Raw genomic sequence first — 22,003 nt, forward strand, 5'->3', positions numbered from 1 at the left:
TGGCGCTTCCTCAGAAGGTTGAAAATAGAAATACCATTCGATCCAGCAATTCCTCTACTTGGTATTTACCCACAAGAAAAACGAGCCACAACATGGGAAGATATATGCACTCCAATGTTCATAGCTGCACTATTTACAATAGCAAAAACATGGAGACAGCCAAAGTGTCCATCAACTGAAGAATGGATAAACAAACTGTGGTACATACACACAATGGAGTAAGTACTATGCTACATTGAAAAATAACAAGGAAGCTGCATGCCACTTCCTAAATGGATGAACCTTAAAAACATTATATTGAGTGAAATTAGTCAATCAGAAAAGGAAAAATACTGCATAGGACCATTACTGTAAAAGACTAAGAAAAAGAACCCATGCTATTCCACTAAAGTGGATCCTTAACTGGACGCTAGGGCGTAGGGGTGGGGTTAAGGACAGGAGGAGAAGGTGGAACACAGGGCAGGGAATAGACACGGATAGTTTGGGTGTGAGGGAGGGGGGCAATATACAAGTAGGGAGAGGGGAATGGAGGAACAAAGCAGATGGGGAGAACAGACAGGTAGGAATGAGCTAAATGGGACAGAGGTAATAAATGATGTAGGCACAGCCTAGGAACAACAGGGCTCTTGGGATACAGAGACTGGGACATGGTTGGAATGGGGAAAGGGGGGGAATAATGTTGAGATGCTTGGCTGACTCTTGAACCTTGGTTTTCCATCCATTATATTATAAAACAGTCACAGGAGAGTAGAGGGAGGAATAGCCAGAAATACAAGTCCGTCTTCTGCCTGGAACTGACTGGAATACCTAAAAAGGGGCTACAATATGTACAGTATAGGGATGGGCAACTTGAACATTGGCTACCCAAAATGGGGGGAGGGATACAAAGGTAAGAAGTGACTGGCTTACAAGCTTTCAAGAGGGAACCTGGATCGACGGGGCGGGGAGGCGGATAGAGTCTCAAGTGAGTAATATCCAACCTGTCTAGGAAGGGCTGATGACAAGAAATGTGGATGGGTATCTTGTGATGCAAGGGTGAATAACTGTTATCAGGACAGACTGTGAGGACTGGAAAGGTAAAGGTGGCTATTTTATAGTAAGGAGAGATGTGATTAACCTTTCAGTCTAGGAGCGAAGGCCCCTGGGACCATCACTGGAGAAGAGCAGAGATAGGGACCCCACCCAGAGAAGCAGTGAGGCCTGAGATGAAGACAGAGAGGATGACATGAAGAGTTGGAGTGGCTGAGGACTTGAGATCCAGGGAGGGAAGGGAGCTGTGTGCTGAGGACTGTGGGGGGAGGAGGGGGCTTGAGGGGTATAACCTTTGGTTGGGTGATGATGCATGGACGGGATGGTAACTATGGCAATGAAACGATCAATGATAGAATGAGTGTAAAGCTAATGTTCCCCCATGTAAACTATCACACAATAAAAAAATTTTAAAAAAAGAACAAGCAAGTTGATTGCCCAGGAGATATCAAGGCAAGTGGTTGGGTCCACTCAGAGTAAACCCCCTTCCAAGACAATGGGAATACACACTCTGATTGGTGACCACATTCGTCACCGATAAGGGGAAGTGAGGGAAAAGCAGCTATGAAGCTGCGAGCTAAGCCCTACAACGTTCAATAGACTCCTGTGTACCTGGGTAGAGACCTGGTTGGCCAGCAGTGTGGCAAGACCTGGAGACTCTTGGGCCCAGAGTCAGTGACATAGCCACGAGGACTGGAGTGGAGAGTGAAGCGTCCAGTTGATAAGAAGAGAGCAGACAGACGCAAGAGCACCCACACTTGCAGACAATATCCACTTGACCTAGCTTCAATGACTGGATCATCAGAGTGCAACAAGAAGAAGAAAGAAGAGGAAAAAAAGAGTAATCTGATACAATTTGATGAACTTGACCTACAACTATGGCTGCAGTAGCTCAAAAGAGGGAACAAACCTTTACAGACAGGATCATTCCCACCGCTCCATACACAGAGTAGACAGGGATGGGCAATTTGGACATTGGCTATCCAAAATGGGGGAGCTACAAAGGCAAGAAGTTACTGGCTTACAAGCTTTCAAGAGGGAACCTAGATCCAGAGGGCGTGGAGGAAGGTAGAATCTCCACTGAGTAGTATCCAATCTATCTAGGCGGGACTGATGAAAGGAAATGCGGATAGGTCTCTTGTGATACAATGGTGAATAACTGTTATCAGGACTGATTGTGAGGGTTGTAAAAGTAAAGGTAGACATTTTATGACAAGAAGGGGAGTGATTAACTTTGCAGTCTAGGAACGAACGGAGGTCCCTGGAACTATGGAGGGAGAAGAGCGGAGAGCAGGACCCTACCCAGAGAAGCAGTGATGCCAGAGATGGAAGCAGAGATGATGACGTGGAGAGATGGAGCAGCTGGGGCCTTGAGATCCAGAGAGGGAGAGGGGCTGTGTGTTGACGACCGGGGGGGTGAGGGGGGGCGGGCAGGCTTGCAGAGTATACCCTTTGGTTGGTTGATGATGCATGGAAGGGACTGTAACCGTGGCAATGAAACGATATATGATAGAGTGAATGTAAAACTAATGTTCTCCCATGTAAACTATCACATAATTCACAATAAAACTTGGGGAAAAAAAAGTTGCCTAGAAAATGACTGAAATAACTTTATCTTAAAGGAGTGACCTGCAAAAATAAACCAAAATGGATAATACAAGTTGGGAAACAAAAATTATATTAAATGATAGAAGATAGCTAACCTCTGAAGAACTGTCCAACTCTTCTTGTACACCTGAATTTTGACATGATACTTGAGAATTCTGCTCTATGTTGGATCGTGTTTGATAAGTATGCTGACGCTTGCGCTGTGTCCTTCGTAAAGACCGCCCACAACTAGGTTGATAATCATTCTATAAAATATAAGGAAAAGAGATTTTATAAATTGAAAATGAAGAATTCAATGAATATTCAAACATGAAAATCTATAAAGTCAATTAATTAAGGAGGGGAGCGCATGGGAAGGTAAGGGATATGGATAAATCCAAAAACAGAACCTTGAGATACAACTATGCCATTACTATTGATCTATTTTGAGAATACTGAACAAAATAAAGACAATACTGACGTTTAGGAATGCCAAGAATTTCCTCACTCAGAATTTATAAATACTATATTATTCATAATTATTATAGGATGAAGCAGTATATGTACGTCATACTTATGAATACATATTTCTTAATGTAACATAAAGAGCCCTGGTGGTTCAAAGCCACCAACTGCTTCACATGACAATGTGGCAATCTGCTTCCATAAAGATTTACAAACTTCGAAACTCTATGGGACATTTCTACTCTGTCTTATACGATTGCTATGGACTGGAATTGATTTGGTGAAAATGGGTTTGGGTTATTAAAGCAATATATACTTATATAGTTAATTTAAAAAAAAGTTTTAATAGAATTTATCTAAAATGTTAAAATACAAAATTAGCTTCGATTAACCATACTTTTGTCCATTCTAGATTAGCATTCATAGGTTCCTAAGAATTGAATTAATTTAGAATTAATGTGGTCTAACCCTTCACATAGAAAAAAGGAAGTTGGCCCATGAGAGATTTGTTAAAAAGCAAAAGTGAAATAATTTAATTAATTTTAGATTACCTATACCAATAGAAAGCAAACAAATCAAATTAATTTAAATAATTCATACTTTCAATTCTAGAATACATCAACACAAACAGGTGCACACATACAAACACATGCCATGCTTTCTCCCTGATCCCATTAGACTTGGTCCTATTATATGAGGTTAAGTCAAAAAGTATTGCTACTAGGGGTTCAGTTCATACATGTATGGGTTTATATGAAACAAAAGGTATTTAAACATGTCTCTGCAATCAGTGGATGGCTGCAGACAAATTCTCTCAGTACCACACTTGTCTTAACGTCATTAGGGTGCCTTAAAAAAAAAAGAATTTCAATCAAAATAATTGCTGTGGGGACAGTCAAAATCAAGGCAGAGAAGTCAGCTCAGAAGGTATGACAACTGTCTTTTAGGACTCCAAGGGGAAAATCTTGATAGATTTTCTCAAAGGACACAGGATGATCAAGGGGGTTTATTATGAAGAAATTAAAAAATAATTGAAAATTGTACTGGTGAGAAAAAGACCAGGAAATTTACACCAAGGAACTGTTTTCTATTAAGACAATGCACCTGCATATTCATCGAGAGTAGCAAGGGCTGTCCTACAAGAATTTTATTGGGAAACCTTATCCCATTCACCCTACCACCTAATCTTGCCCCTTCAGACTTCTTTTTGTTCTCAAAACTCAAGAAATATTTAAAAGGAACATGAGTTGAGTTCCGAGAGGATGTTAAAAATGGATGTTTTGATGCAATGCAGATTAAAGAGTGGAGAATTATTTGGGGAAGAGTTAGAGAAATGAAAATACTACCTTCAAAAGTGTACAGACCTAGATAGTGGAAGTAAAAAATAACAGTTTCCCATTTTGACATTTTTAATAATGGTTTCTATGGTTTTATTGCAATACCTTTTGACTAACCCTCATATGTGAACAATGTAGAAGAAAACACTGTGTCATTATGGATAATCCATTTGTGTTTAGAACAAGAGTTGGTAGTATATCAATTAAGTAAGCAGGTCAAAATAAGATTTTAATTTTTAAAAACTGAAATTTAAAGTGAAAATTATTTTATTCAAACTTTTATAAGTATAAAATGCTACTATTGACATGCTATACAATAAAGTTGAAGGTCCTGGTGTGGCACCATAGGATAAGCACTGGACTGCTAACCACAAGGTCAATGGTTCAAATCCACCAGCTGCTCCTCAGAAATCCTATACAGGTTCATTATGAGTCAAAATTGACTCGTCGGCACTTAACAACAACATACAGTAAAGCCATAACCCTAATATGTCATTAGAAACAACCAAGTATAAAAGTCTTATAAATCAATGTCAAGGGCCAGTTTCTCATTTTATATGAGGGTAAGTCAAAAAGTATTGCTACTATGATACATGCATGGGTATATCCAAATAAAATGTATTTAAATATGTGTTGCGATCACTGGATGGCTGCAGACAAGTTCTTTTGTAATATACTTGTCTTAGTCTTGTTAGGGTGCCGTCAAAAAAGGTCCAATCAAAACAGTGGCTTTCCAAGGGGATCTGTTGCTGGACTAGTTAAATTCAAGGAAGAGAGGTCATCTCAGAAGGTTATGGTGACTATGTTTTGGGATTCCAAAGGAGTAATCTTGATAAAGTTTCTCAAAGGACACAGGATGATCACAGAGGCTTGTTATAAAGAAGTTTAAAGAAAACTGAAAACCACATTGGTGATAAAAGGTCAGGAAAGTTGAATCAAGGAATTTTTTTTCCATCATGACAATGCACCTGCTCATTCTTCGAGGGTAGCAAGGGCTGTCCTAAGAGAATTTTGTTGGGAAACCTTACCCCATCCACCCTACAGCCTTGATCTTGCCCCTTCAGACTTCTTTTTGTTCCCCAAACACAAAGAACATTTAAAAGGAACAGGATTTGAGTCCCTCGAGGATGTCAAAAGTGCCATTTTGACGTGGTGTAAATCGAAGAGCGAAGAATTCTTCGGGGAAGGGTTAGAGAGATGGAAACACCGCCTTCAGAAGTGTATAGACCTAGATGGAGGATATGTCGAGAAACAATAGCTTCACATTTTGATATTTTTGTTTAATAAAGGTTTCTATGATTTTGTAGCAATACTTTTTGACTTACCCTTGTATGCAGCTACTTCTCATTTACTACTTCTCATTTTCCAATATATGTGCTTATAAACCCAAATACTTTATCAGTCTCAGATCTTTGACAAGTCAACTTAGCAGGAAAAAAGGATAAAAAATTTTGAATCTGAATCATTTAAATTCTCTAAGTAAACAATTTGATCATAGTAGAACACATAAGGCAACAAAACCAAAACAGAAATTAGGAAAGCAGGAATCAAATGATCTAAGAATATTTGGAGCTCAATACTGAAACAGCATATAAAATATAGGGTCCATCGCTTATACTTCTTCAAAAATATCCTAGATTCTTTAAATTAGCATATTCTTTAAGAGTTATGATTGATCTGAGAATAAAATTGCGTATTTTTATGCCCCTAGCTTGGTGAATGAAGTTAAGCGTACTAGAAAGAAGCTTACCATATACCTAATGGGATGCTGGAATCCTAGTCCATGTATAGCAGCTTCTACTGGGAATATGAGTCCAATACATCTTAATGTACAGATCATATTTTGCTCCCAAATGATTAAGTAGGCCAGTGAAAGGCCTAGAGCAGGGGTTGGCAAAATTACTCTGTAAAGGGCCAGATGGTAAATAATTTCAGCTTTGCAGGCCATATAGTTTCTGTTACAACTACTCAACTCTGTCTGTATATAGCATGTAAGCAGCTATGGAAAATATAAAATGATTAAGTTTGGTTTTGTTCCATTAAGATTTCATTAACAGAAATAGAAAACAGACTGGATTAGGTCCATGGGTTGCAGTTTGCCAACCTCTTGCCTAAGGTATCTGAGTATTTGCTTTACTTTATGATTAATGATCACATAATTATTTTAAAGTTCTACTTTAACCATATGAGAATGGTATTTTAATACAAACACCCTATATCTACAATAACTACATGTCCTATCATTTTTTAGACTGTTTTGATTTTGTATAATAACCAAATCTGAAGGAACTCCAGTGATGCAGTGGTTAAGCACATAGTGACTAGCTGAAAGGTCTGGTGGTTTGAAGGAAACAGCTGTTCCACAGGAGAAAGATGTGAAAGTCAGTTGGTTTCCATAAATATTTACAGCCTTGGAAACCCCATGGGGCAGTTCTATTCTCTCCTATCTGGTCACTATGAGTCAGAACAGACTTGATGGTAATGTGTTTGGATTTTTTGGTTTTAAGCCAATTTTGGCTCAAAAAAATTATGGCCTATGTGAAGACACCTAGAAAGAAAGAAGTCCCTTAATACACATCTGCCAACTTTCAAAACATGGTAAATCAAATGCAAATAGTGTATCTTAAAGTACTATTAAACAAAACTTACCCTTTGAATAATATAAGATGGCTTTTTCTTCTTTTCAACTGTATAAAGTCCGATTTCTATGTCACCTTTTGCAGTTCGACATTCTTCCTGAACCCTAATGAAAAATCAAAGACCAAAATATAAAAGATCATCAAAATGTAAACCAATATTTGAAAACCAAGATTTAAAAAAAAACACTTTCAAAGTTTAAAGTAAAGAATTTTTAAATTACTGTCAAGGGGTAGCTAGCATCCATTTCATAAATTAACTATGGACTCTTCTTTCTTATTATTGCTGCCTACTTATATCAGAAGGTAGTAAAAAGAAAAGTTGTTAGGTGCCATCAAGTTGGTTTGAACTCATAGTGACCCTATATACAACAAAAGAAAACACTTAAAACCTTAATAAGGTATTAATAAAACACTGGTCCTGAGTCATCCTCATATCATTGTCATGTCTGATCCCATTGTTGTAATCACCATGTCAATCGATCTCAATAAGGGTCTTCCTCTTTCTCACTGACCCTCTATAAGTATAATGTCTTTCTCCAGGTTCTGTTCCCTCCTGATAGCATATTCAAAGTACATGAGGTGAAGTCTAACAATCTTTGTTTTTAAGGAGCATTTTGGCTATACTTCTTAACAGATTTTTTGGTTCTTTTGGCAGTTCACGGTATATTCAATATTCCTTAACAACACAATAATTTAAACACATGAACTCTTCTTCAGTCTTCCTTATTCATCACCAGCTTTCACATGTACATGATGTGCCTAAAAAGACTATGGCTTGGGTCAGACACAATTAATCCGTAAAATGCCACCTTTGCTTTTTAACACTTGGAAAGTATTTTTTTTCAGATTAGCCCAATGCAATATGCAATTTGCTATCTTGAGTGCTGCTTCCATGAATGTTGATTGTGGATCTAAGTAAAACGAAATCTTTGGCAACTTCAGTATTTTCTCTGTTCATCAAGATGTTGGTTATTGGTCAAGTTGTGAGGATTTTTTTTGTTTTCTTTATGTTGAGGTATAATCCATACTGAAAGCTGTAGTCTTTTACCTTCGTCAGTAAATTCTTTAAGTAGTCTCACTTTTGGCAAGTAAGGTTGTGTAATCCACATACCACAGGTTGTTAATGAGTCTTCCTTTTATTCTGACTTTATATTCTTTACATATAGGTCAGATTCTCAGATTATTTGTTCAACATATATATTGGCTAAGTATAGCAAAATAATTCAACCCTGCTATACACCTTTTCCAATTTTAAATGATTCTGTTTGAACGGCTGCCTCTGAATTCTTGTACAGATTCAGCATGAGCACAATTAGGTGCTCCAGAATTTTTATTTTTTACAATTTATCTATAATTTATTATGATCTACAGTCAAATACACAAGTATGTAACTTTTTTAATGTCTATTTTCAAACAAGATCCAATGACATCAGCAATGTCTAAATCTGATTTGAACTTCTGGCAGTTCACTGTTAAGTATGGCTGCAGCATTTTTTGTATCATAGATAATCATCAAATATCTGTTAGGGAATGAACAAATGAGAATAATGTAAAAATATTAATATGACTCTTCTAGATTAGAGAATATGTCAGTCACTAGGGTAATGTAAGGGATAAGCACTAGACTGCTAAACCACAAGGTTGGTGGTTCAAACTACCAGTAGCTCCCTGGAAACCGTATACGGGGTTATTATGAGCCATAATTAACTGGACAGCACTTAACAACAATCAGGCTAACATTTACTAAAAAATAAAGTTTGATTTTTCATAGGAATATTACCTAATTGACTCACCTACTAACTCCGTTATTTAGTTCATTGACCACCACTCTTCTACTCCATGCCATGAGATCTCTTTCAGTGGCCATCTGGCTCCGAGGAGCATTGTTATGCATTTGTCTTACTCCTTCAATTTGCCCACTTCGTCGAAGTCCAACATTTGGGGAAGAATGTATGTCCATATTTGGACTTCTCCGAGCTAAAGCAAAAACAGATAAAGGTAACACTTTTTAGGAAAGTTTCCATAGCAAAGATTGAATTTTAAATTGTTTTGGACTTCTAACTGCAAGGTTATCTGTTCAAACTCACCAGCCAGCCGTTCTGCAGAAGAAAGATGAGGCTGTCTGATCCCGTAAAGATTTAGAGGTTCAGAAACCCTAAATACAGGATCTTTAGTGTACTGTTTACAAGCGGGGCTACTAACTAACCTTAAGGTCACCAGTTCAAAACTACCAGCTGTTCCACTGGAGAAACATAAGGCTTTCTGCTCCCGTAAAGATTTACTTTCTCGGAAACCCTATATAGGGTCTCTATGAGTTGGAAACTACACCATGGCACACCACTACCACTACCACCACCACCATGAACCTAAATAAACTCAATGCCAGGCTACCAAAATAAATAACCCAAATTATAAAAATGTGAAAACAAACAAATCTGCCAAAACTCTCAAAAGACCGAATGCATTTTAGAATAGAAAGAGCTCTTGATAAAATTAAAATGAACAGAAGTTTAGATTTATAAAGTTCAGATGCATAGGAACGTTTCATATAAGGTACTAAGATCAAAGTATTGTAAAAGACAATTCAGAAGATACTTTTGTATTCCTCTAAAAAAGGAATCTCTCGTCTTCCAATGGATTTTTGTAAATTTAAGAGAGTAAGGCGAAATGCTGCTTCCTCTCAACAGGGGAGAAAATTTTTTTTTTTTAATAGTACAAATGACCCTTGAAAAACATGACTTGGAACATTGTGGGCCCACTTTTACTAGTTTTTTTTTTCCTCTCTCTGTTACTACTTCAGTGAGCTCAAGTTTTTTGAGTATCCGCTTAAAATGCCATGTGAAACAAATCATCTTGCTCCCAAGCAGTTCGTTTCTCCATTTCCAATTACTTGTCTGCCTAAAAGTGGGTCAAAGCAGTTCGAATCCATGTTGCTCAAGGAACCACTATAAATTCTATGTCGAATTTTGACTGCATGGAAGGCCAGCACCCATAATCTCCCAAATCCCATGTTGCTCGAGGGTCAACTGTAATTTCTAAATTTGTTGTTGTTGTTAGGTGCCATCTAGTCGGTACCAACTCAGCGACTCTGATGCACAGCAGAATGAAACATTGCTGGTCCTGGGCCAACCTCACAATTGTTGCCACGCTTGAGCCCATTGATGCTGCCACTTTGCCAATCCATCTGGCTGGGGGTCTTCCTCTTTTTCTCTGACCCTCCACCATACTAAACATGATATCCTTCTCCAGCGACCGGTCCCTCCTGACAATATATCTGAAATATGAGAGACAAACTTTGGCCATCCTGGCCTCCAAGAAGCACTCTGGCTGCACTTCTTCCAATACAGATCTGTTGGTTCTTTTGGCAGCCCTTGACACTTTCACTATTCTCCTTAAACACCATAACTCAAAAGCATCAATTATTCTACAGTCTTCCTTACTCACTGTCCAGCTTTCACATGCATATGAGGTTATTGAAAATACCATGGCTTGGGTCAGGAGTACCATAGTCCTCAAGCTGACATCGTTGCTCTTCAACACTTTAAAAGGTCTTATGCAACAGATTTGCCTAATGCAAGATGTCGTTTGATTTCTTGATTGCTGCTTCCATGAGTGTTGATAGTTGATCCAAGAATGAAGTCTTTGACAACTTCAATCTTTTCTCCTTTGATAAGAATGTTGTTCATTGGTCCAGTGGTGAGGATTTTTGTTTTCGTTGCATTGAGATGCAATCCATAGTGAAGGCGGTGGTCTCTGATCTTCATCAGTTAAGTATTTTAAGTCTTTTTCACTTTCAGCAAGCAAGGTTGTATCATCTGCATGTCGCAGGTTGTTAATGAGTCTTCCTCAAATCCTGATGTGTTTTTCTTTATATAACTCAGCTTCGCGGATTATCTGCTCAGAATATAGGTTGAATAAATTGAATGGTGAAAGAATACAACCCTGTCACACACCTTTAATTTTACATCATTCAGTGTTCCCATATTCTGTTCGAACAACTGCCTCTTGACCCATATACAGATTCCTCATGAGCACAATTAAGTTCAGAAATATTCATACTTCGCAATGTTGTCCAAAGATTGTTATGATCCACACAATCAAAAGCCTTTCTGTAGTCAATACAGCAAAAGTAAACATATTTCTGGTATTCTCTGCTGTCAGCCAAGATCCATCAGAAATCAGCAATGATATCCTCTTCTGAATCCAGCTTGAACCTCTGGAAGTTCTTTGTCAATGTATGCTTGCAGCCATTTCTGTATTACCTTTAGTAAACCTTTACTTGCATGGGATATCAAAGATACTGTCCGATGATTTCTGCATTCCGTTGCTCACCTCTCTTTGGAATGGGCACAAATATGGACCTCTTCCAATCAGTTGGTCAGAAAGCTGTCTTCCAAATTTCTTGGCAGAGATAAGTGAATGTTTCCAGTGTCCTCTCACTTTCTTGAAAAATTTCAACTTTTATTCCATCAAGTCCTGGAGCCTTGTTCTATGCCAATTCCTTCAGTATACCTTGAACGTCTTGATCATATGCTACCTCTTGAAACTGTTGAACAACAACCATTTCCTTACGGTACAGTGACTCTGTGTATTTCTTACATCTTCTTGTGATGCTTTCTGCATCATTCAATAATTTGCCCAGATAATCCTTCAATAACGAAAGTCGAGACTTAAATTTTTTCTTCAATTCCCCCAGCTTGAGAAATGCTAAGTGTGTTCTTCCTTTTGGTTTTCTGACTCCAGATCATTGCAGATTTGATTGTAATATTTGACTCTGCGTTCTCGAGCTGACCTTTGAAATGTTCTACTCAGCTTTTGTACCTCCTCATTTCTTCCATTTGCTTTAGCACCTCTACACTGGAGAACATGTTTCAGTGCTTTTCTGACATCCATTTTGATCTTTTCTTTCTTTGCTGTCTTCTTAATGATGTCTTGCTTTCTTCCTGTATTATGTTCTTTATGTCATCCCATAACTCTTCTAGTCTTTGGTCTTTAGTGTTTAATGTATCAAACCTGTTCTTCAGATGATCTCTAAATTCAGGTGGGATAGATTCAAGGTCATATGTGGCTCTCATGGACTTGTTTTCATTTTCTTCAGCTTCAGTTTGAATTTGCATATGAGCAGTTGATGATCTGTTTCACAATCTGCCCCTGGCCTTGTTTTGAATGATGATATGGAGCTTTTCCATATTCTCTTTCCGCAGAGGTAGTCAATTTGATTTCTGTATATTCCATCTGGTGAGGCCCATGTGTACAATGGTCTCTTATGCTGTCTAAAGAAGGTATTTGAAATGAACAAATCACTGACTTTGCAGAATTCTATCATGCAATCTCCAGCATCATTTCGATCACTAAGGCCATATTTTCCAACTAGTGATCCTTCCTCTTTGTTCCCAACTTTTGCATTCCAATCACCACTAATGATCAATACATCTTGACTGCAAGCTTGATTAATTTCAGATTGAAGAAGTTGGTAGAATTCTTCTATTTCTTCCTCACTGCCATAGTGGTTGGTACATAAATTTGCATAATAGTGGTATTAACTGGTCTTCCCTGTAGGCACATGGACAACGTTGTATCTCGTGACTGATCTGGATATGCTCTTTTTGACAATGAATGCAATACCATTTACCATTCCTCTTCAATTTGTTATTCCTGGCAAAGTAAACCATGTGGTTGTCAGATTCAAAATGGCCAATAGCTGTCCATTTCAGCTCACTAATGCCTAAGATATGGAGGTTTATTCGTTCTATTTCATTTTTGATAATTTCCAATTTACCTAGATTCATACATCGTACATTCCATGTTCTGATTATTAATGGATATTTACAGCTGTTTCTGTACATTTTGAGTTATGCCCCATCAGTAAATGAAGGATCATTCGTGTCGTCATGGTCAACTATACTTTGAGGAGGCAGCTCTTCCCCAGTCGCATTTTAGTGCCTTCTAACCTGAGGGACTCATTTTCTGGCACTATATTTGACAGTGTTTCTCTGCTACTCATAAGGTTTTCAGTGACTAAGTATTCAGAAGTAGTCTGTCACTCCTTCTTCCTAGTCTGTCTTTGTCTGGTAGCTCATATGAAACCTGTCCACCATTAGTGACCCTGCTGGTATTTAACATACGCATGACACAGCTCCAGAATCACAGCAAATCACAAATCACCACAGTATGACAAACTGTCAGACAAGTGGTGGAATTTCTAAATTTAAGGAAGTTTTAATTTTTAAAACATTATATAAGCATACCTAATTTTATTACATGTCATAGATGTGTACATGTTTTTACAAATTGTAGGTCTGCAGTAACCCAGTGTAAAGCAAGACTAACAGAACAATTTTTCAATGTTGTTGTTGTTGTTGTTAAGTGCCTTCAAGTTGATTTCAACCCATGGCGACCCTGTATAAAGTTTCCAAGGAGCAGCTGGTGAGCTTGAACCACCAACTTTGCAGTTCAAATGATTTTGCAATCTGATGCATTAGCCCACAGCACTACACCAGGACTCCAATAGTATGTACTTAATGTCTCTGTGTCACATTTTAGCAATTCTCACAATATTTCACTTTAATAATCATATTGAACACTTTTTACATTATAGTATAAAAGCAGGTTTTATGTGCCCTGAAAAACTAATAAATGTATGACTCACTTTATTCTGATATTTGCTTATTGTGATAATTTGGCACCAAACCAGCAATATAAGAAGGCTTCAAAAAGTTCAAGGAAAATACAGAATTGAATGGAGTTTTTCTATAAACTTTTTGAAGCAACTTGTATCTCCGAGGAATGCCTGCACAGCTGAAAATGGGCTAGACATATTGCACGACCTCTATTATAAAACACAAAAGTAAAGAGTTAGTAAGTTAAAAGAAAACAATACATTAAAATAAATCATATATATTTTAAAGAGATAACTTATTTTACTCTTTGGTATATATATGCTATCATATTGCATAAAAATGTTGTTCTTATTTAAAACCATAAAATATTCCTCTCATGTAATGAACTGACAGAAGAAAACACAGTATATTTCTTTGTAACTTTTACAAATATATAAAAACTTACCACCATTAACAGAGTATGACCTATTAACTGGAAAATGTGGAACATTTCCTTCGTTAATTAGTCTCTGATCTTGTTCTCTCTGTAGCTCCCTGATTATTCCATCAAGAATACTCTCATCTTGATCATTGGTCTGCTGCCCAATTACCTGCTCTATCACTTCACCATCACCTTAATGACATAAAAGGAAAAGTCAAAAAATCATTTAAATTTTAGTATGTACTAAATATAGCAAAAAACAAACATATTTATCAATTTCCAAATAAATTAAAATTAAACTATATAATAAACAAAATAGTTTAATAAAACTTTTAAACATTTTTTTGATATTGGCTTTTAAGTTTGATTTTAACCAATATCAGCAAATTAGGCATTATTGGAATTTTACTCATCTTGTTGTTGCTATTAAATGCCGTCGAGCTGGTTTCAAATCATAGCAACCCTGTATAGGGTTTCCAAGAAGTGAATGGTGAGTTTGAACTGCCAACCTTGTGGTTCAAACCGACTACCTTGCAGTCCAGTGCTTTATCCCACAGCACCAAACAAGGACAATTTAAGTCAAATAATTCATTTTCAAATTAATTTCCTTTACAGTAAATTCCTGGTGTTGCGCTGTGGGTTAATGTGCCAGACTACAAAGCCATTTGAACTGCAAGGTCAGTGGTTCAAGCTCACCAGCTGCTCCTCGAAAACCCTATACAGGGTCACTATGGGACGGAACTGACTCGATGGCACTTAACAAGAACGACAGTGAATTCCTAGTTAAGAGTCAGGCATAAATGCAAATTATAAGAAAGTTTAAAGATGTTTAAAAACAGATGGAATAGGTCCTCTGTGTATGTGTGTATGTGTGTGTGAACTGGCATTTCAGTAGATGATGAGTGATGAAAGGGTTTCAGTGCATGTGAATTTGAATTGCCAAAACTGTCTGCTCTCTGGTTGTGGGATATGTGATGGAAACCCTATACAGGATTGCTATGAGTTGAAATAGACTCCATTGCACTTAACCACCATCACCAGAGATACATAAAATGTTTTGCATCTTTCATTCATGATGATTTCCTGTGTAAAAGAAATTAAAATCATGGATTTTCAAATATTGTATTCTGATAGCACTCAAGTATTTTGATAAAAAGAAAAATTTTATGATACATTTAATGATCACTTCTGAATAAAATGAGGGTTTAAAAAGTATTGCTACAAAATTACAGACACCTTTGTTACATAAAAACATGGAAATATGTTTCTCAATAAATCCTCCATATAAGTCTACATACTTTTTTTTTAAGGTTTTTATTGTGGATTGAGTGAAAGTTTACAGGGGCAGGTCATCAGTTTTACATTAAAAAAATTATACACCTTGTTTCATTACAATGATTATAATACCTTCCATGTACTATCAGTTAACAGTATTTCTATCCACTGTAGCTTTAAAAAAAAAAACACTCAGGCATATATAACAATTTACATCCCCAAAGGGCACATTCTGCAAGTCTGCCTCCTGGCCACCAGCTCTTAGTCCCTCTCTTCCCATGAATCTAGAGTCCTCAGCCACTCCCCCACTCTATGTCCACATCTCTGCCTCTGTCTGTGGCATCGCTTATTGTTAAGAATGTTGCTTATTGGTCCAGTGGTGAGGATTTTTGTTTTCTTTACATTGAGGTGTAATTGATACCGAAGGCTGTCCTCTTTGATCTTCATCAGTAAATGTTTTAAGTCCTCTTCACCTTCAGTTGTTGTTGTTAGGTGCCATCAAATTGGTACCGACTCATCGCAACCCTATGTACAAGAGAACGAAACACTGCCCAGTCCTGGGACAACCTCCCAATTGTTGCCATGCTTGAGCTCATCGATGCTACCAATTTGCCAATCCATCTGGCTGTGGGTCTTCCTCTCTTTTTCTCACCCTCCAACTTACCAAACATATCTATCATTTCTATCACTAAGGCCATATTTTCCAACTAGTGATCCTTCCTCTTTGTTCCCAACTTTTGCATTTCAATCACCACTAATGATCAATACATTGTGATTGCCTGTTTGATCAATTTCAGATTGAAGAAGTTGGTAGAATTTTTCTATTTCTTCCTCACTGGCTTTAGTGGTTGTTGCATAATTTTGCATAATACTGGTATTAATTGGTCTTCACTATAGGCGCATGGATATTATGCTATCACATATGTATCATGTTTCTCATGAGTAATCTGGATGTGTTCTTTTTGACAATGAATAAAACACATTCCTTTTCAATTTGTCATTCCTGGAATAGTAAACCATTTGGTTGGTCAGATTCAAAATGGCTAATACCAGTTCAGGTCACTAATGCCTAAGATATGGATGTTTATGCGTTCCACTTCATTTTTGACAATTTCCAATTTACCTAGATTCATACTTCGTACTATCCATGTTCCAATCATTAATGGATGTTTCCAGCTGTTACTTTTCATTTTGAGTTGTGTCCCATCAGCAAATGAAGGTCCCACAGGCTTTATTCCATTTGCATCATCACGGTCAATTCTACTTTGAGGCAGCTCTTCCCCAGTACACCATTGAGATTCCAAAAATAGTCACTATAACCTTCTGAGCTGTTATTTCTGCCTTGAAATTTAGTGACTCAACAGATCCCCTTGGAAGCCACTGGTTTGATTGGACTTTGCTATCTGTATCATATCAGTAAGTCCAACCCTCAACCTAACTTACAATTTCATTCCATAAAATCATGTTTGATACTTTTGATATAGGTCAGCTCTTTCAGCTAACTGATCTTTCTTCACACAATGCTTTTGTCTACCACGAAGCCAAAGGTTTGGTAAGGACAAGAGGTTTGCTTAAAACTGAAAATGTCAAACCATGTGAGATTCCAATTTCAGTAGCTATTGCACCAATACTAATTTAACAGTCATCTTCTGCCAGTTTCTGGACTTCAACCAGCTTCTTCATTCATTGAGGTTGATGTATCTTGGAGGTTTTTCCGATTTTCCTTAAAAATGATCGATCTTCCAAAAACTGTTGTTTTATGTGGGGCAGCATTCCTGTAAAGTTGTTGCAATGCTTAAAGTTTGACAGATGATCAGTTGTGGGCCTTTTTTTTTTTGAAATTTTTTCTGATCTCAACATCATTTTTCTCATGGCACAAAAAACATCTGCCCCACATTTTTGGGGTGGGGGTGGGCGGGGGTGCTACTCTAAGAAGACAAGTGTTTTGATTTAGTTTGGAATAAACCTGTGCATGCATAAGCTGTAATCTTAGTAGCAATAATTTCTGACTTACCCTTATATTTACTTGTATGATTTTTTTCATATATACATCTTTGAATGATTTTTAATCTTGTGCTCTAGTTAACCAAATTGGTATCTGAGAGTTAACCATGAGATCAGATCTTACAAGAAATTACAGATCTTCTATTTAGTCATTTAATCTCCTACTTAATATGCACAACTTTCCTCCTGGTTTAATAAACCAAACCCTTATGGGAGAGAACGTTATAAAAGGACGTGCATAATTTCATCCTGTACGATCAATTCAAGTCTTAATTCTCTGGTAAATAAATTTTATTTGCAAATAAATAACTTACTACCTCATGCAAGGCAGAAAAACTTATGAATAACAATCTAAGATATGAAGGTATTACAGAGTTTCAAGGGCTTGAGGGAACAGTATAAGTAGGGGGAAAGAATCCAATCAGAAGTGACCAAGTTGCTTTGATACAGAAAAGCTTATTCCAAAGTCTTATTCTATGATCCTATCATATATCACATACAGGTTTGCTTCCTCAGTATCCTCCACAACTCAGTGTTATTTAAGCACTTACTTCCTCTCCCCACTATCAATATTTGTTTGCAAATGTGAAGACAGGCAAATAGCTGTTTTTCAGTTCTTGGTTTCTGAAGATTCCTCTATAATAAGTACATTAACTATATATTAGAAGGCACTGTGGGATAATGTACTGGACAGCAAAGTTGGTTTGAACTGCAAGATTGGTGGTTCAAACTCATCAGCCACTCCACGTAAACCCTATACAGGGTTGCTATGAGTCAGAAGCAACTTGACAGCACTTAAAAACAACTGTTTATAGAGTACTTTTACATTGTGGTCACCTGCTTTCTTAGAAACCCTGAACATAAGATTCTGTTATCTTTAGATGTGCTAACTTTGTGTTAAGCTTTTATAACTGATCAAATTCCATCAAGTCTGTTGTTGTTGTAAAGTGCCGTCAAGTCAGTTCCGACTCATAGCGACCCTGAATATTTCCAGGGGAGTGGCTGACGATTTTGAACCACCAACCTTGCAGTTCAAACTGACCTTGAAGTTGAGTGCTTATCCTATGGTGCTACATCAGAACTCCCTATAATGGGTAGACACAATGTTATCTCAAGTGATGGGAAGGACAATATACAAGAAGAGGGAGATTGGCAGAAGAATGATGAAGACAGGTGAACACACAGGGAGGTATACAAGGGCTAAAGGGGATAGAAGTAAATAGTATATACACAACCTTGAAACAGTGTTCTGTGGGTAGATACAAGGCTATATACTCAGGTTGACCTGGTATGGGAGGAAGAGTGGGAGTATACCCACAAATATATAGGTTTGAAAGAAGATATTTATACATGGGGATTTACCTTTGCTGCAAACACACATATGAATGTGATGGAGTATATTGCTAGCAAGGCAATGAACACATGTATATTATCAAACATTTTAAAGCAATGAGTTGGCCAGCTTGGGAGTTTAGGATTATAGTCTCAGGGGACACCATGGTCAACTGGCATAACATATTCCACAAAGACAATGTTCTACATCCTATTTTGGTGAGTAAAATCTGGAATCTTATAAGCTCATGAGTGGCTTTCTGAGGTGCAACTATTGGTCTCTCCATGTGTGGCAAAAAAAGAATGATAATAACTGAAGATGTTTGGAATCAATTAGTTCAATGGAACAAGTGAACATCAGTTACCATGTCTCCAAAACCGGAAAAATTAGATACCACTAGAACCGACTCGACAGCACATAACAACAACAACCAACTACTCAGAAAAGGATCACATTAGAAGGTCATGAATAAAGTGACAGAAAATGTAGAACACATCTCAAAATCATATATATAAATATAAAAGACCAGGCTTACTGGTCAGAAAAAGACTGTAGTTATCTGAGAATATGACCCTCAACCAAACTTTAATTTTGGAAAGGAACCATCACCCTCGTGGCACAATTTTCTTCCAAATAGTATATAGGTACATAGTGGGGACAACACTAGTAAGGTATGCTTAGCATGGAATGGAAATAGGAACCATAGGGAGGAAATGAGATAACTGTTGTTGCATGGAGGGGATTGCAATCATTGAGATGAAACAAAGTATATGATTGTTGAATGTAAAACTGATGCTCTTGTCTATAATCCTTCACTCAACTCACAATTTTTAAAATGTACTCTACAAAGTAAAAAGTACTATATAATCAAAAATTAATAGGCATGTTAAATAAAACACGTTATAACCTTGTGGTGCAGTGAACTGTTTGATATGGCTCTTCTAGACATAGTCTTTGCAACTACCACATGACTGGGTGGGACCATGCAGATAGGGTCTATGGTACTGTAATCTGGGGATTGGTCAGTTTTGCCATCCTGCTAGGTTTAAAATGAGTCATCTCATATGAAGGGACAGGGATCTCACAAAAATCAAGAAAGAAGAGCCAGGAGTGAAGCACATTATTTGGATCCTCAGATCTCTGTATGCTGAACCTCTTTGATTCAGAAGACAGAAAGCTGTGATACCAGAAAAGTGGTGTAGAAGTAGTGGCAGCAGAGGCAGCAACACCAAGAACACAAGAGAGAGTGGTGAGTTCCCAGCCCATAAAGTGAGAAAGCTCAGTGCTTTTGCACAGCAGGCTTGATTGTGGAATGGGTTTACTCCAGTCACTTAATCAGGAGAGCAAGGCTTGCGAACCCATGGAGCTAGAGTTGAGTACTTTTGGGATGATGCTTATGGCACAGTAGAGTTCCCTTTGGGCATTTATTGGCAGCACTAAAATAACTTTGGAACATTGCCTGTGAGGGCAGAAGTCAAGGGACCTTGTGCCTGAGAGGCCAAGGTGCAGAGAGATGCATACCTATACATGGCTGAGACAAGGCTATCCTGACAGAAGAACTGAATCCTGAGCATTTCAAATCCTGAAATGTAACTTGTTAGGTTCTCTAATAAAACCCATTATCATGAGTATGGTCCTTGAATTTTATGTGGTTATTGCAATGAAATCTGCCAAATAGTGAAGACTGGATTTTGGAAATTATGATCTGGAATCTTGTCATATTGTGAAGCTAAGAGGAATAAATTCATTTTGAGTTTGTATTACACAGTTCCATTTATGATTTTCAAAATACACTTTAAATAAAATTGATTGAATTTTGGTTCAGTGATATTACGTTGCCCTCAGTCCTTCCATAGTACTCTGTAAATTGTAAGACTATTTCTTAAAGTCATAGTTTATTGCTAAATATTTTGTGTAAAGCTACAACATATCTCTAAACTTTACCATCGTATTTTCAGTTTGCTTCCTGTATTGTAATCCATGTTCTACTGAGAACATTTTTTGCCTTAGTTTAAGACTGAACTTATGCCTTTTATAAATATGATGGACTCCAGCACTAGACTTTGAACCATAATATTGCGAGCTCAAACCCGATCACCTGCTCCTCAGAAACCCTATACAGATTCATGATGAGACAGAACTCACTCAATGGCACTTAACAATAACAACATGAATATAATAGATATAAATGTCTTATAAATATTTTGGAGGTGGTGCTATAGAATAAGCACTGGACTGTGAATCACTAACTTGATGGTTCAAGCCTAACAGCTGGTCCATGGGAGAAAGATGAGGCTTTCTACACCCACAAACATTTTTACAAGCCTCCAAACCTCTATACAGGGTCTGTATGAATTAAAACAGATTCCACAGCACTTAACAGTAACAACATTTATGACATTAATGAATTAAATTAATGGAACTCTGGTAGCGTAGTGGTTATGAATCGGGCTGTGAACTGCAAGGTCAGCAGTTCGCAACTACCAGCTATTATGGGAGAAAGATGAGGCTTTCTGCTCCCGTTAACATTTATAGCCTCAGAAACCCTCGCTATTAGTCGGAACCAACTCCACAGCACATCACCACCACCACCAGCTATATGGAGTCCTGGTGTGGCACTGAGAGTTAACGTACCAGACTGCAAAGTCATTTGAACTCAAGGTCAGCAGTTCAAGCTTCCCAGCTGCTCCTTGGAAACCCTATACAGGGTCGCTATGGGTCAGAACAGACTCACTGGCACTTAACAACAACAAGCAGCTACACAGGGGCTCTATGAGTCAGAACCAACTCGACAGCACTTAACAACAACATTGAAGCGAAGGGATTTTAATATTTGATAAAATCAGTGAAATAAAAATTACACACTATGATGTACGACTCTAATGAATTAAATTTAACAGGCCTTATCAGGAGTCCTGGTGTGGCACTGTGGGTTAACGCATCAGACTGCAAAGCCGTTTGAACTGAGAGGTCGGCAGTTCAAGCTCACCAGCTACTCCTTGGAAACCCTATACAGGGTTGTTATGGATTGGAATTGACTTGACGGCACTTAACAACAACAACAAATCAGCTATACAGAGTCCTAGTATGGCTCTGTGGATTAATGCATTATATTGCAAAGTTGGTTTTAACCACAAGGTCGGCAGTTCAAGCCCATCAGTCACTCCTCAGAAACCCCATAAAGGGTAGTATGAGTCGGAATTGACTTGATGGCACTTAACAACAACAACAACATTATATAGCCCAAGTTGCTAAAGGTTTAATAGTTGAGTCCTTGTGCTTTAATTTTCTCT

General features: G+C 37.6%; 1 protein-coding gene across 1 annotated transcript in view; it reads right to left on the minus strand.

Moving 5' to 3' along the window:
* The window catches only part of BRWD3 (bromodomain and WD repeat domain containing 3), a 240,297-nt gene that overhangs the window by 68,823 nt on the left and 149,471 nt on the right, over nucleotides 1-22,003 (minus strand). Inside the window, exons 18-21 of the mRNA XM_006872503.1 lie at nucleotides 14,123-14,290; nucleotides 8,851-9,034; nucleotides 7,068-7,161; nucleotides 2,733-2,882 (exon numbers count right to left, since the gene is read on the minus strand). Of these exons, the coding sequence (XP_006872565.1) occupies nucleotides 2,733-2,882; nucleotides 7,068-7,161; nucleotides 8,851-9,034; nucleotides 14,123-14,290 (596 nt within the window). The remainder of the gene's footprint in view (nucleotides 1-2,732; nucleotides 2,883-7,067; nucleotides 7,162-8,850; nucleotides 9,035-14,122; nucleotides 14,291-22,003) is intronic.

Source organism: Chrysochloris asiatica, unplaced genomic scaffold, assembly GCF_000296735.1.
Source record: "Chrysochloris asiatica unplaced genomic scaffold, ChrAsi1.0 scaffold00201, whole genome shotgun sequence".
Classification (NCBI taxonomy): Eukaryota; Metazoa; Chordata; class Mammalia; order Afrosoricida; family Chrysochloridae; genus Chrysochloris; species Chrysochloris asiatica.